The sequence below is a fragment of the Myotis lucifugus genome, unplaced genomic scaffold, assembly GCF_000147115.1.
Source record: "Myotis lucifugus unplaced genomic scaffold, Myoluc2.0 scaffold_327, whole genome shotgun sequence".
Classification (NCBI taxonomy): Eukaryota; Metazoa; Chordata; class Mammalia; order Chiroptera; family Vespertilionidae; genus Myotis; species Myotis lucifugus.
Genome location: NW_005871375.1, coordinates 275931 through 293087, shown reverse-complemented (window position 1 = coordinate 293087; position 17157 = coordinate 275931). Strand labels below are relative to the sequence as shown.

The following is a 17157-nucleotide window of genomic DNA, read 5'->3' as shown; positions in this document are numbered from 1 at the left end:
CAAAGCACATACCATGAGCACTGGTAACACGGATCCCACTCAACTCGGTGCCAACATTCCCATTTCCTATGTCATCTCAAATGTCCCCATAGATTTCTTTCTTAAAACTTCCTTTTTCGAAAAATATTGGCTGATGCCTAAGAAAACTGCTGAGAAAGGATACACCTAAAGGATTTCTGCAGATTTCTTATTTCAGTATTTTAGAAGAACATATGGGTATTTGAAAAGTACCATCTCTTTCAGAGAAGATTTTAAAAATAATTTTAAATTTATGAGGCCACAAAGCACAATTAACACAGCTTCAGAGATATAAATGTAAAGTAGCTGTCTTAGGTCTGGTACCGTTATGACTAAGGAGTCATTAATAACAGGAAAGAAGCAAGGGAAGGCCAGATATTAGAGGCATGTCACTTGGGCAGCTGCATCAGAAAGCTACACCTTTACACTCCCCGGGGTCCAACAAAAGGAAGGTGGACTCGTGCCCAGTAAAGCTGGGTGACTGGGGAAGGTACCTGACTGTCCACCACACCTGGGGACAGAGGCGGTTGGCCAGTCTGGGCACGGCCACTGCAAGTGCTCGGAAATCTGGGACATGGAGTCCCCTGAACAAAGGAATTCGATCTCTCGTGCTTGAAAGATCAGACAGAGGCCGAAAACCAGGACTACAGGCTTTATTAGAGGAGAAGCACCTGCCGGCGGTCTCACAAGGGGAGGACAGCGGCACGTGCAGGGGTGGGCGGAATGGGAAGGAATGGGGGCTTAGTGTACTCGGCGCACGCTGATTGGTGGCTTAATGTATGGTCCATATAGGACAATGGCTTAGGGTATTTGGCAGGTGTGGATTGGTGGTCCAATGTATAGTCCATATAAGGCACATGGTTAGTCACTCAGGTCTTTCCAGGCTGCAGGTTATGTCATACTCCGCCCACCAGTGGGGGGAAGGGAGGATCTATCAGTGCTTTTGAGGCCCTTGGGACGCTTGCTGCTGGGGAGGGCCCTCCTGCACTCTCCCGTGTGGCCCAAGGCCATGTGGCCCCTCACAGTGGACCAATGACTGACTAGCCGGACGCTGACGGGATCCAGCTCAACCTGGAAGGGAACCTGGACACGGGCGGGTCCGAAGCCCCAGCTCTGCTTCCTCCCGGACCGGATGAAGAGAAACGGGACTTTGGAAGCCCAGGGATGTAATTCCACAAAAGTAAAGCTTTCACCCACATGGTCCTCCGGTGGGGCCTCTGGGAATGTTATCCCAGCGGCACCCCAAGAACACCATTCCACCGATAACAGCTTCTTTACTGGAATGAAACAATTTTCTCTGTTCAGAATTTCTGAAGAAAGTCTCTCCCTGGGAGGCACATGCAGTTTTGACTGTCTCAGCAAAATTCTAATGGAACTGCTGTTTTCCTCAGACAGTTAGAATGCAAACATTCCTTCCATTCTTTAAAATAATTTTAACAATTGAAGACATCTGAACCAGTTCATTAGAATGCCTGTGGGGTTTTGATAAAAATAAAGGAAGCCCAGTTTATTTTACGTGACTAATGCATCAGGCTGGCTCCCGCTGGGGGCTGCCTTGCTAGCTGCTCAGAAAGAGGCCGCCCAGGCCCGAAGAGCACGCCCAGCCCGGACACAGAGCAGAGGGCCCGCGCCCAGGCAGGCTCCTGGGCCGGCGCCAGGGAGTGGGATCAAACACAGGGCAGTCTGAGCCTGAAGTTCCTGCTTTCCATTCCGCCGTGGAGTTTCCCACCATCTGCGTCTAGTCTCCAACCAGTTCTTAACAACGAAACCATCATTTAATATTATAGCCAATACTCCTATTGACAATAATTCAAAACATAATTTTGTGTAATACTAGATATTTGGGGGTAAAACATGAATAGTTATTACATTTTCTTTCTTTGGCATCTGATGTTATTTTAAGTTTAACTCGACCTAATCCATCCTATAGTCCTATACGGTGTTTGAATACTGCATGTTCTAAAGACTCATGGGTAGTATCCAGCTAACTAAACCTTCTAATGAACTAACAACGCTTGATGTGATGGCTGGGCTTCCCTCATCAAAGAGAAAGTAAGCGTGCTCTGAGCTGGTTAGCTGTTATGAAAACAACGCACACTTGTATGTCCAGCAGCACCCTCCTATGTGGGGAGAAAGGAAAGATGTCATTCTTGTTTGCAGGGACTGGAGAGAGGCTGCTTTGGAACCTTGTAACCCCAGGATCTTCACATTCCGTGACTGTTTTTTAAACATAAAACAGAAGATGGATTGTTGTCTGGGAAGAAACCCATGCTTCTTATTTCAAGTAACTGCTCCTTTAGCATTGAGGATTTTAGTTTCACATTATTTTTGCATATCCGACTAATTATAAGATTAGAAAACTGATAGATGTGTCAAAACACATTGGCAAGAAAGTGGTTTTTCATAAAAATAAAGAAGGATATAATACAAAATAATAACTTTTGTAGTTGTATTAAATTGGGAGACAAAAGGAAATGGGTAAGAGAAGAAAGGGGCAAGATTTACAGAGTAGAAAGGTGAAGATTGAAAAGAAAGTAACAGGAAGGAGCCACACAACAAATGTCAATCAGGGTTCAGTGTCGAGTGGAAACCCTGGATGGAGTGTGGGAAGCGAGGCTGCGTGACACGCACCCAGACTTCAGTACTAAGTGACACTGCACAAAACCAGGCCTCTCATCTTCCATCGAAAGACCACACGAAAGACCACCATGACCTAGTGGTCCATAAAATTCTTATTGTAAAGGTTATGAAAAGCCTCACGTGTTGTTTTATAATTTTAAAAACAAATGTAGAGTCAGTACCGCAAGCCTGAAATTACTGGGCATCCAAACCAAACATCAGACAGGTGTTTGCTACGAAAAGAACGGCGAGCTTACCGTCGTGATTCGGATTTCCTAGCGTCCACGGCTCATCGGAGTCAAAGTGCGTGTCTCCCCCGATTCCTGGTCCAGGGAAGTAGGCATGTGCCAAAAACCCTCCCTCTCCATCAAAGGGAGAGCTGTCTCCATGGAAACCAGATGCAAAAATGATGGTTATATCCACGTCTCGCTTGCCGTTTTCTAACTCACTGTAGGGCACTTCTTCGAATGTCAGGGGAGTCACGTTCTGCCACACGTCGAAGGCACGGCGGATAGCTCTGCGTGTCTCAGGGTCCCCCACTTTCGGAGTTACGTTCTTTATACTGAAATTCAGAGAAAAGAATAAAGCACATGGCTTCGTTCCAAATAGTCTGACTTAGAGATTTTGATCTATTCAGTGAGTAAAATAACGAATAGGAGAAATGAATTAAAATCTATGCTTCCGTAGCTAGAGCTCACTATACGGGCCGTCTGGTTCTCCGCGGCCCAGCATCCTCCACCCCCGTTGCAGTGGGGGCCCCTGCGGAGTGTGGGGCGGCAGGGCCTCCAGGACACGCCGGGGAGGGGGAGGCACTGCCGAGGGTCGGAAGGCGCTGAAAGAAAAGCCCAGCATCTTCCTGGGAGCCATGACTTCCAGGGTCAGCGCTGTGTGCCCCCCGCCATCCGAGCCAGGCCTTTGCGCACCTATGGCCACCAGTTCTGCAGACACCGTTATTTCTCAGTTTTAAAAGAAAAGGCCAATTAATTACTGTTTCTGATGTTCTATTGTTTTCTTATTATATACGTAATTTGTTCTAGCTAAAATAGGCAAGTGAGCGAACAGCTTTTTAATACAAATATTTAGCAATATATAAATTTAAAGAAGTAACTTGGGCATTATTTAATTAGTTTATTTGTTTTGATGCTAATAACAAAGATAAAAATTATAAAATTTTCTCAATTTATTTTGCACTAATCAGATATTTCTCTTTTCTCAGTTCTTTTTATATTTTTCTAAATAGAACATGAATGAAATAAATATGCGTACACATATTTTATATTGTTGTAGTATAAGTTTGTATTATTTTTGTGGAAAGCAATGAGTAACTTCCACAAGAAGCATAAATAAATCTCAGACTCCTTCAACCAACAATCTTACAGCCACGAATCCATGAAATCTCACTAAGGAACTATCTTAATATATGAAGGAGGATAGAATATCCAAGTTAATATTTATTGCAATGCAATAATAAAAGAAGTGGGATCTAAATGATTTATGATAATAGAGTGATAGTTCAATGATGGCGTCTCCATTGTGTGTCGTAATATATACAGAACTTAAAATTAGTTTTGTCTTTTTAAGGCACTTGGCAGCATGGAAAAATAGTTGAGATATATTTCCCAGTGGGAAAATTATACGCAGACTATATTTTAACCCTATTGTAACAATGTCCAGATGGTACATATTCTTATAGATCAAGAAAATGAGGAAGGAAACCGCATGGAAAAGAGTAGGAGAGATGACAAGTGGGCCTGGGCTAGTTCGCAGCCTGGCCAGCAGGGGGCTGTGTCGGGCCAGGGGCCAGAGAGGGCAGCATGAAGACAAGGCAGGGCTATGGGCCTGGCTTTTGCTCCAGATGAGAGGGGAACACCTGGGGCGTGGAGCTGGTGAGCAGAGAAGTGACACTGGACTATAGGTTAAACCAACAGCTGCGGTCACCACAGGGCAGACAGCAGATTCAAGGCAGTAAGAGTGGAGCAGGGACACCACGGGGGCTTTGGGCCGGGACCAGTGGGGGCTTTGGGAAATGCTTGGATGTGGACAGACTGTGTGGACACACCTGCCAAGATGCACTAATGGTCAGACACGGGCTGTGAGAGAGAATTAGTGCCAAGGAAGTCGCCGTACTGTCCACCTGAGCCAACGGATGGTGGCGTGAAAGGCTCGTGCCCTCAGGGAGAGAGGGGTGCAGCATTTCCTTGTGGGTTTATTTATCTCATTTACTTATTCTTTTGCTTTAGGCCCCATTCTGTGTGATGTCATCAACTCCACTCAGAAGGGGGCCTCCCACACCGGCCTGTCCCGGGCCTCCTGTGTGAGGGCTGAGGAGGCACGTGGTTCATGCTGAAACTCGGACTTTTCTCCAAGTCCGTTTTCCCAGTGGCCTGTCATTCCTTCCCACACTGTGGGCCGCAGAAGTCCCCGTGCTCAGGCAAGTGTTCTTGCGACACACTCTCTGAAAGCATGCAGACCGCGGGGCCCGCTTCCTGCCGCACTGCCTGTGAACATGCGATCCCCCACGAGGACCCCACTGTGTACTTAGCCTGGACAAGAGACAGAGCTGGAAGCAGGCTTCTTCAGAACTTCTCTATTGTAGTGATGAGAAACAATAAAAAGAACAACAACACACTTAGACAATGACAGACATGATGGTGAGGGCTGAGGAGGCCGGTGAGTACATGATGAGGATGATTTCAATGACAACAGGAGCCACATGTGCCTAGCACTGAGTTCCCAGGGGGGAAAGGGACAGGTAGCAGCCTTGTGGTGTACAGGACGATGATCCAACCGACTGAGCCACATGGCCAGGACAACACTAAAATAATTTCAAAGAGCATCATTGATACGTAACAGAAAATGGAAATGTATAAAATGTTCATTAAAAGCATAGAAGGCAGAAAAAGGGAAGACAAAAGAACACCACAAAGAACAACAGCAATAGGCAGCAGAGAGTTATAAATACAGCAGATACTAATTCAACTATATCAATAATCGCTTGAAACTGAATGGTCGCTATACACCAAGGAAAAGAGAGAGAGAGGAGTAAGAAGCTAACAGCAATGATGTGCTGCCAATGAGAAACCAACCTTAACTATAAAGACATTGTAAGATTAAAAGTACAGGGTTGAGCATACACCACACTATACTAATCGGAATAAAACCGTAGCAACTACATTAATTGCAGACAGAGCTGGCTGCAGAGCAAGGAACATTACCAGGGAGAAAGAGCATGCTGCGTAATGATAAAGGTGTCAGATTTTCACGAAGACATAGCAGAACGTAATGTTTATGTGCCAAGCCACAGAACAACCAAGCACATGAGGCAAAAGCGGACAGAATTGCAGGAACATAGCTAGAAGAATGCACTGTCTCAGTTGGAGCCTGGACCGGCCCTGCCTCAGTAGCTGGCAGCCCTGCAGACGGGAAACAGAGGTGGGCACGGGGAACGGACCCCTCAGTCAGCTCACTCATTGTGGTCGGCCTCACTGACACTTCGTCTGTCAGAAGACGTGACAGACCCCTCACCAGAGGAGACGTAAAGCTGGCCAGCAAGTACATGAAGAGCGCATGTCATTAGGAGCTGCACGCTGAAACAACGAGGACCCACTGCACACCTGCTAGACTGTCACAGGAGGGCCCACAGCACCCAGCACTCTCCTCACAGCGCTCTCCAGGTGGCTTCCTGCAAAGGCACTGCATGTGACCAGGCTTTACCATCACACGGACATTGAAAGTCCTCAGCTATTCAAAGACATTGTGTTTAAGTGGCAATTACCTGTGTGGTCACTTAGGGTCTTTTAGATTGTGAACTCTAGTGGGAGAACGCCATGTGTCCGGGTAGGCGGCGACAGCCCCTCAGAACACAGGTGTGCCTTCGGGGCGCTGGAGGTGCAGTTCACCGCAGAGCCACGGGGGCCCCCAAAGGGCAAGCCCTTCTCTTTCTCTATCGTGGCTTTACGTTCCTTGTGTGAACATTGTACCACAACAGGTCACCCTGTAGTCAGCGTGTGTAAGGTGTCAGGCGACATCTAACTGAGCAGCAGTGACACGTGGAGACGGGACGTGGCCCGGTGCTCCTACCTGTAGGTGATGTGCTTGTGCTGCCACTTCTGGCCCGTGAGCGCGTATCGCTTCCGGCGGACGCTGAACCTGGAGCCGCCTCTGGTCTGGTCGGGCACCCCACACCGGGGCCTCTTCATCCAGCTGCAAGAAGCAGGCCTCCGTTAGTGAGCAGCCTCAGCGCTAACCTCAAAGGACACCAGCGGGAAGCCGTCTACGGTGGGATGAGGAGACGGGAAAACCAAAGCAGAAACCCGCCCACTTTCTTGCGGTTTGAATCTAAATAGAAAACACATTATTTTTCCTGAATGATCAAGATTCACTAGCTTACATCACAGAGCTTTTAGATATTTTTCTCTCTCTAATTTATTTTGAGCCAGTGGTAGACCGAGTGTCTTAAAATGAGACTTTGAAAAGAAATTCTCAGTAAGGTCTCCTCCAGCTCTAACATTCAACAATGTTTAAAATCTATGACGTGACCTTAAATTCCAGCCTTGCACACAGAGAACTTGTTTAATAGCATTTGCCTTCCCACCTTTTCTTCTTTTCACTTTCATTGTCCTGATTCCTAAGTCAGAGCCACACGATAACCACATTCCATGCTCAAGTAATGTTTTCTCCTGAATATGAGGTTAGCACCACAGAAGTAAGGTTTACGTGTTTATATTAAGAAAATGAAATGCTGCTTTTGGTTTATAAACTTTGAACATTCCACAGGTGCAGGCATCTGCAATCCTGGAGACGCGCTGGCTACTGCTGTTTTCTATGTGGTCTTGCTTCTTCTCCAAACAGAACGGTTTTCCTGCTGCTGGAACTTTTTCTGTAGTGACTCATAAAGGGCTCTCCTGTTCATGACCCCGTTTAATGTAACGCTTACAAAGCTGGGGCAGACTCCATGGTCCCACAGGCTGCGGAAAGCGGAGATCAGGAAAGAATCAAAGAGAAAGAGAGCTCCGGGCGTGGACAGCAGCGTGGGGCTGCGGGTGGGGTGCCTGGCGGTGGGAGAGGGCATGGAGGGGATCAACGGTGATGGGAAAAATAAAGCAAAATAAAAAGAATCCACTTTTGCTGTATTTCACCAAAAACTTCACAGTGTCTATACTCTTGAAAGGGACGAAGCTCCTGTGGAGAAGACTGTCAGCGATGTCCGTTTGTGGGAATAAATGACATGGTTTGCATGTGACGTGGATAAATCAGCTTTTACAAACAGAGACACGCTGCCTGCAGCAGTGAAACCACGACTCGCTTTTCCAGGCAGTGGGCGGTCCCCTGCGCTGGGCCCGGCAGGAACGTGGCCGTGGCATGGCTGACCTGCACTGGGCCTGGCAAGAACGTGGCCGTGGCATGGCTGACCTGAGCTGGGCCCAGCAGGAACGTGGCCGTGGCATGGCTGACCCGTGCTGGGCCCAACAGGAACGTGGCCGTGGCATGGCTGACCTGACGGCCCCACCGAGGTGACAGCTGCTTCAGAGAACCACCCCGTGTGTTTATCCAAGTCTCCAGATCCAAGGAGATGTCCTGAAAGCACTCATTCCGCAGGCTGTCGGCCTCAGAACTGGCTGAGCTGACTGAGCGGAGGCTGGGCCCGATCCTACAGTCACCCCGGCATCCCAGGACTCTGAGGGTTCCCTGGCCTGACGCACCAGGCCCCCCTGGTGGGACCCCTGGCATAAAACCACATCGAGTGATGAGGAACCTGAAGAGCCATCCCTCTTCATTACACGTGCAAGACCGCGATCTGGACCCAGACGCCAACACCAGGCATTACTGGTGGGCTGAGGATGAGGGAAGCGGCTTTAATATATGGGTGTTTCGTTAATCACATCGACAAAATTATAATACTCCTCAGGCGAGTGCTTATCCTTACCTATTGTACTGAAATAATAAATAATACCAAGTTATTAAAGATGCACAAATGTACTTAATGCAGAATGCATGTGGTCACATATTTAGCTAAGGAAAATATTTAAGGAAATGCTCTAAGTGGAGAAATAATTTTGAAATGAGTAGTGGGATAAAATTTGACAATATGGAATTAGTTGTCATCAGAATCAAATGTATGTTCGATGAAAATATATTCTCTAAAATTACATTAATAATCCACAAAATTAAAAGGCAAAGTTGGTAACTGAAAACGATTTCACTGTGTTGCCCTCGCTTCCATTTAGGCCGCGCACATGCGAGGGAGTTCCTCCGAGCAGCCCGCTCCCCAGGGCAGGCCTCGGCCACACAGGTCCCGGGGCTGATCGGAATCTCTGTTGAACTCCTTAGAGATTTCTTTGGCTTTTGCATATAATTTTGTCTTATTTCCAAGTGTTTGTTCACTTATTTACTCATCCTGATCCATTCATCCTACAATATTTCTGAGCATTTATAACACGCTGAGAGGCATTAACTACTGTGAGGATAAAAGAGAAGCGAGGCCAGAGCCCTCGCTGAGTTCACACGCCGTCGGCCAGACATGCCTGATAAGCAAGCTCCCAACACGGGCTGACTCGTCGCCATGGAGACACCTGCCACATGTGTTGCTTTACATGTAGTAAAACACACGAGTGTTGTTCCTGCCCCAAACTTGCACCAACTGCTCTGATGCCTAATCTCAGCCCAAATCAGAGCACCCCCCATGCCTGGGCCGGACGGCCTTGCAGGTCCCACTGCCCTGCTCTGCCCCACATCCAGGAACCACAGCGCAGCCTCTGCTGCCGCCACCCCCCAGGTGCCTCTCCCCTCCGCTGCGCCGGCCTCCTCCTCCTGACGTGCACTCCCCAGGCACAGACCGTCCTCCTCCTGTTCGGCCATGAAACACCCTGTAGAAGGACTTGGACACAGGCCTCCTTAGCTGGGTCCCTTGCCCTCCGCTTCCCCAGGCCACCCAGGCCCACAGCCCGGCCTCCCTCTGCGTAGTGCAGTGGCCCGTGTCAGGATCACCGTCCCCGCCCTGTTCCCACTGAGAGCCCCCACACCCTCACATGCAGCTCCCTCGGGCAGAGCTGCCGCCTGACGCAGCAGGGCTGTTCTGTGGGTTCCGACCTGCACGTCTGTCTGGCCTGGCATCGGGCTAGGGAGCCTGTGGGCCCGGCCCAGGGCCACCTGTGCCCAGGGCCACCCCTGTGTCGCTGCAGTGAGGCGGGGGCTCAGGAGCCCAGTCCGCAGCCTCTGCACCTGCTGACCTGCCCGCTGTCCAGCAGGTTCCCTCGGACTTCGTAGTCCTCCCAGCTCTGCGCCTTCAACAGAAGCTGACTGGGCGGACACCGCACGGGCCCGCTTACGGGCTAGACTAGCTCATCAGGCAGATGCTGACGTGCAAGCATGAAGCTCGGGCAGGCCTGATCTGACACCAGCAGAAACTTCACGCAAAGAAGCCTTAGTGAGGGTTGGTCAGGCTGAGAATATTCCACCTTAACTTCACCAGTATTGACACCCACACACTGTGGCGCGGAGCTACCAGTGGGCATTGTTTATTGAAATATATAAAACCCCAACAATACGATCAAAGGGCATTCTGACAGGAACCGTCTCTGTGGCAAATTGGTCTTCGGGCTTTTACGGGACTGCAACATTTAAAACACTTTTCAGGGAGGGTGGGGGTGAGGGGAAGAGATCAACCAAAGGACTTGTATGCATGCATATAAGCCAAACCAATGGACATGGACAAGAGGGGGATGAGAGCATGAGTGGGGGGGGGGAGGTTGGGGGTTAATGGGGGGGATGAGGACACACTTGTAATACCTTAACCAATAAAGAAATTAAAGATAAAAAAAAAAAAAACAACTTTTCATTCCGGAGCAGGCAGGGTTCCTCACACGTTTTTAAAGTGGGTGAGAGGCCCCGTCGGTGAGCGCAGGGTAGCGCCTGCTCCTCTCTGTGCTCACGGCCACTTGGGGGGCTCTGGCTGCCGCAGCCATTTCTAGACCAACACGAAGTTATTGTGCAACAAAATGCTAGTTGCACCCAAATACCATTTTGATAAATCCTGTGAATACCCGTGACAAGGGGCAGACTCTGCATGCCAGAGTGAACCCCGTGGTCTCCCTTAAGGTGACAAACATCCCAGGAAAGAAACAGGCCTGACGGGGGTGTGTGGGGGGCAGCAGGGGAGTCACCTTGAATGTGATATCCCACCAAACTGCAATGCAAACACTCTGACACATAAAAGATAAATTAAAATTTAAAAATGTCTCCTATTAACATTGCAAAATCATATTACACTCATGTTCATTATTGCCGTGCCATGTCTTTCTCTCCTTTTCTTCATAACATAAATGGTTCCATTTATTAAGGAACTTAAGTGAGCTTTCTCCCCAAAATTAGCTAAGAAACCCATTATTTGAAAGAACCATTGACATATATGACAATGAGCTCATTTTCATATATGTATTTATTACTATCTTTCCAACCCTAATGCTGATTAATATAAAAGCGATATAGAACGCCATTTAAGGTAACACCTTCATCTGTGGCGTGAAAATGGTTCCTTTCTTCAGCACGATACAGAGGTGACCACAACTGGAAGCACTGCTTTTAAGTGCCCAGGAATTACAGACTGAATGTACTAATGTCTGCCTGCCGAAGGAGAGCGGAATTATTTAACTTAAAAACAATTGATCTTGCCAAGAGTCTAAAATGAGATAAAAGTTTATAGCTACTCAGAGTGAATCCTAAGACATTTCAACAGAGAGGAGTGATTTCGGGCCTCTAGGTGCAGTCCACAGTGGATGTCCTCTGACTGTCCTGGTAACCCGGTGCCCTTGTGGCGCGGGTGGTTTCTTTATCGGAAAAGGCGGAGAGAAAAGTGCGCCCATCTCCCCCTGTGGGCGTTGATGGGTGATGACCACAGGGCGTGACGAGGGAGATTTACTTTGTGCCAAGAACTCGAAACACCCAGGGGCTCCAGAAGGGAATGAGCCTGTCCCCTCTGCTCTCCGGAAGCCATGCCGCCTCCACGCTGCTGGGACCTTGCAGGCACCGTGACCTCCGGGCCCCTAGCAAAGAGCTGAGGTCCGTGAGCTGCCTCTGCCTCCTCCACAGAGGAAACGCCCCGTGGAGACGGCTGCTGAGGAACTGCGTGTGCGAGTGACTGAGGCCTCAATCAGTGAGATGACAGACGCTATTCAAGAGCGAAGAAGCAACTGAAGGCAGAGACTTTCCAGGGAAAACCCCTCCTTGATTAACTGGTCGGGCAATTTTCCCTTGTGGGCCGTCAGGAAGCTGAAGACTAGCTCTGCCCTCTCCCCCAGGGGCCCTGGTTTGGACAGTTGCCCATCTCCCTTGGGGTCAGAGTTCTAATTTGGCCAATTTCAAGTGGCCACTGGGCCACGACTCAGCAGGGAGCAGATGTGCCGTGTGCCCTCCCAGCCGGACGCCCGCCAACAGGTCGCGGACACCCCTCTTGTCCTGGCTGCAGCAGGGCCTGCCTGACTCTCCCACCCCCGGGCACTGTTTCGTTCCTATTTTGAAAATGTGTCTCTGACATCAGCTGAGCAAATTTAACCTCTCACAGGACTGAGCTTAAATAGGCTCAATTCCAAAGGCAAGTTCCCAAACGAGCGACCCCATTGGAGGTCGCCGGGTCATTCAGGTTTTCAGAAGACGTGGTCTGGCTCAGGGGCCCCGAGAACGTGCGCGCGTGACTTACTCGATGGTGTTCCTGTCCACCTTGCCCGTCATGTTGATGCCGTAGAACTGCTGCATGGCCGCGAGGGCCGACTGCATGGCCTCGGCCGAGCGCAGCACCGCCAGCCGCGGCTCCGTCGGGGGCAGGTAGCCGTACTTCTGCAGCCACACCTGCAAGACAAGCAGCTCCTTTGGGATCAACGTCACCACCAGCAAGGACTTCAGGGGAACGTGTACGTCCGCGTGGACCTCTAAGCGTCATTTCCTTCACGAAGGCATCTGTTATTTAAGGGATTTACCTCTTTTCAACTATTTAAGGGCTTTTATGCCTTCTTAACATATATTCTGTACTTAAATGTAATCTCAGTGGTGGTTACAGGTATTTCTAATACACCTACAAAGGTTAACTGAAAAAAAAAGATGATTCATTTGTTGCATTCAGACTGTTTATAAGGCATGGTAGTAAATACTGGCTCAAATCATAAATAAGATTATCCCTGCCCTCTGGGAACTCCACCTCTCACATAAAGGATGGCATGTTTCCACGCTCTGCCCCGGGGCACCCGCTGGCAGGAGAGGTGAACGGGCAGCTGCCCCCGAAACTGCCTGCTTCCCGAGCACCGGGCCTGAGATGCGCTGGGAGGAGCTGGGTCCGCACAGGGAGGCCCCGGGGTGCCGTCCGCACGCTCTGGGGACAAAAGGTCTACCCACTGCTGCTGGCTGTCTTCGAGGACCGGTAACGGTTTCTCATGCAGGGAATGTTCTTTCATGTGTAAGGCGAGTCCCTTCCATCCAACTTTCCGAAACAATCAGCCGATCTGAAGGAGGTCTGCCCTCCCTCTGAGGACCTCATGGGGTTTATTCCTCTTTGCCAGGTAGGAGCCACCTGGGAGTCCCTGGGGGAGAGATGGCGGCTTGCGCTCCATCCGGGTGGGGACTACAGCAGCAAGTCAGAGTGCTTTAAGGCTGGATTTTTAAAAGCCAGCATTTCAGCTGGAGGGGGATCATCAGCAGAGAGCGGATGCTTCCTGGTTTTAGGTTCTAGGATTTGTTTCAAACGCACAGCCCTATGTTCAGGGCACATTCCATGGTGCGGTCGCTTCCTCAGGTGTCCCCAGGCCTCCCGGGTTTCTGGAAGTGCAGCAGAAGCCTGTGGGCCTGAGAGGTGGGTCGAGAGCCCAGGGCACAGCCAGCAGGCGCTGTGGATGCAGGCGCCACCCCCCCACACCCCTCCGCCAGGGCGCTGGTCCTGTGAGTGATGGTCCCAGGAAGCCCCAGCTTCCCGAAGCCTGACCCTCTTCCATGTGGGCCTTGCAACCAGCACACAGGGAGCGACCCTCTCGGAGAACATGAACAGCCGTTGTGGAAGTGATTCCACTAAAGGAAACTGATACTAAACATGTCAACGTCTTCACATGTGAAACAACTATGAGGTAGACTGTTTTGTGATATTTTCAAGAAATTGATCCCGAAGGTGCAAAACTACAAGCACAACTTGAAAATAAAACATTTATTCCAAAAGCATGAAGGTTTATAGCGAAAACTGCACCCAGTGAACTCACCCACTAGACCAGTGGTTCTCAACCTTCCTAATGCCGCGACCCTTTAATACAGTTCCTCATGTTGTGGTGACCCCCAATTTCATTGTTACAAATTGAACATGATTAAAGCATAGTGATTAATCACAAAAACAATATGTAATTATATATGTGTTTTCCGATGGTCTTAGGCGACCCCTGTGAAAGGGTCGTTGGACCCCCAAAGGGGTCGCGACCCACAGGTTGAGAACCGCTGCACTAGACAGTGATGACACAATGACACTTGTCTCACCTACACACTCTCAGTTACCTGTCAAAGGTGTGTGGTCTGAACAGATGCCATGGTTTCTGAATGAAGGCAGTGTATTATTCACTAGGAAACTCACTCAACCCCGCCTGCAATGCAACTTCCCCCAATCAGAACACCCCAGCTTCATTTTAGTAGTACACATGCACTAATACCCTGAATTTGAACTCTTTTATTTGCAACACTTTGTTTGCTGGAGAGCTGACTTGTTGCTAGGCTACTTGTGGGTGCCAAGCTACTGGCAACAACATTTATGAGTCAAGAGAAAACCATTAATAATAAATCCTGTGATTTATGTACAACTAGAAAGAGCATAAAATGTGTAAGTTTTAAGCACATAATCAGAAAATAGCATGTTCTAAAAAATATGAGATTTATACCTTAGCCTTTAAAACAAATGAATTAGAATAATAAAAAATGAATTTGTGGAATATGATGAACAGCATAAACTGATAAACAAAAATAGATCCAGAGACATAGAAGCATCAAACAGACTGTCAAACCTCAGAGAGAAGGCAGGGGAGGATGGAAGGGAACAAGGGGATGTGGGTAAGGGATCAACTAAAGAACGTGTATGCATATAAGCATAACCAAGGGACACAGACAATAGGGGGGTTGAAGGCCTGGGTTGGGGGGTGGGGGTGGGCTGGGAGAGGACAATGGGGGATAAAGGGGATATATGTAAAACTTTCAAAAATAAATAATTTTAAAAAGAATTGTGATTTTCTTAAAGTTCTCTTTTATGTCATTTAGCATGAAAAGCTGTTTTTCCATATGAGTGAGAAGTGAGCAATTCTTTTTAATTGTAAAATATCAAGTAAGCTATGAGACCCACCATTTTACGGTGAAAGTTTGTTTCATGGCCAACAAACAGATCAATGTCATTAAGATTATGGGTCACCTTGAGTTGACCATTCTTAATGTCACTGTTATTTGTTAATCAAGACACCTTCTCTAACATCAAGCATCGACACAGAACAGACTGGAGGTTGCCGGAGGGGAGGGCTTGGGGCTGCATAAAAGAAGGTGAAGGGATTGAGAAGCACAAAATGGCAGTTAAGGTCAAGCACAGGGTGGGCGTGTAATCCGTATAACATGGATGTCAGGTGGGCACTGGGGGTGCCAGGGAAGACGGCAAAGCATATGATCATCTACCGCTACGCTGCACACCTGAAACTAACAGGAAATAACACTGAACGAAAACTGTGCTTGAAATAAATAAATAATGGCAAGAGAGCACTAAGACAATGGCCAGGAGTTGAAACTGTAACACATCTTCCACAAGACAGTGGAGACTCCCACATGACTGCCATGGCGTCAGGTTAGAGTGTGAAACCACCAACCTTTCTTATTGGAGCTAAATCTTCCACAGACAACCTTACTCTAGGTCAGTGGTTGTCAACCTTCCTAATGCCGCGACCCTTTAATACAGTTCCTCATGTTGTGGTGACCCCCAATTTCATTGTTACAAATTGAACATAATTAAAGCATAGTGATTAATCACAAAAACAATATGTAATTATATGTGTTTTCCGATGGTCTTAGGTGACCCCTGTGAAAGGGTCGTTCGACCCCCAAACGGGTTGCGACCCACAGGTTGAGAACCGCTGCTCTAGGTCAATGTGAGAAAGCAACAGTCCCACCTACAGTGACTGGCAGTATGAACTGGACCACAGTGCTTCTTTGCACACATAGTACTCAATGTGGAGACTGCAGATGGAAACAGACACTTGCTTCACAGTCTTTCATTCGCCAAGGGGAACCTTCTCTTGGGCTTGCTTGTGTCTTATACTCCATCATTGCACCTGCTGAGATCCCAGAATTCTGAGAGTCTGATCATCTCTGGTCCGACAGAGAAAAGATCTGGACCAAATACCCCTAAACAATACGATGTTCATGCTCCTGAGAAGATGAAGTTGGTCAACAAGGTGACATACAACCAGCCAGACACAAGCTGGAGGTACACCCACTGTCACTGGAAGGAAGCCACTGTGGCTGCAGGCACAGTGCTTCATCAAGACTGACTCTCAGTGGCCAGTGAGTGAAGGTCAGGTACACACACTGGTCTGCAGTCATCACAGAAGAACAGGAGACTCTGGGGTCAGAACCTCATTCTATTTCTATGGAATAAAAACCTCTGGTTGCATAAGCATAGCACAGTACGTAGCCGCCACACTTCATCATTCCACAGCAGTGAGCCAGAGGCAGTGTGGGAAATTGCAAAGAGGAAGACTTTTCCTTCTCTCTCTTTTTTAAATTTAGTTTTTATTGTTGACAGTATTACAGATGTCCCCCATCACCCCCCCCCCACTTTGTCCCCTCTACCTAGCATCCTTTACTACTAAATTGCAAACTTATAATATCTTATTGATAAAAAATAAATTAAATCTACAAACTAATATTTGAAGGTTACCTCCCCACCTTTACAGACTCTACCATGGACATCCATCCACACACACGGTTATTTGAAATATATCCCAGTTTTCAGCATTGTTTTGAAATATTGCTTCTCTGGGACAATTGGAGATAACAAATTTGCCTCCTGAGATTGTTTGTCCCTTTGGTATTTTTTCAAAGTTCTCAAAATAAACATAGTGGGTAGTTGAGGAATAATTTCCTCTCATGTGCATTTGGGAAAAATGACATTAAATTTGTAGGGCTCATGGGAGGATTGAGAATATATAAATGCACGACCATAATTCTTGCTCAGTACATCATATGTTGTGCTCATAACTTCTCTGAGTTCTTGAAGTTGTTTCTGATTGAGTTAAGATCTGTCCTTGGAATGAGGCAAGACTGAAAATGCAGGTGAGACCTGAGTGGCCAGAGTTGCGAGGAAAGACAAAACATGGAGGGTAAAGAATCACCTACGTCTTGGAAATTCCCCAAGTGCCAAAACAAAAAGGGGAAGCATGACAAATCTGGAAAATTGTTTGGTTTTGGTTTCTTTGCTTTGTTTTGCTCACTGGATGGACATGTGCATTTGAGGACGATGAAAACAAA

General features: G+C 48.1%; 1 protein-coding gene across 1 annotated transcript in view; it reads right to left on the bottom strand.

Annotated features, from left to right (window-relative positions):
- Positions 1-17157, bottom strand: part of MMP16 (matrix metallopeptidase 16) — a 145024-nt gene that overhangs the window by 54119 nt on the left and 73748 nt on the right. Inside the window, 3 exon segments of the mRNA XM_006100708.3 lie at positions 2895-3199; positions 6718-6840; positions 12332-12480. Coding sequence (XP_006100770.1) covers positions 2895-3199; positions 6718-6840; positions 12332-12480 — 577 coding nt within the window.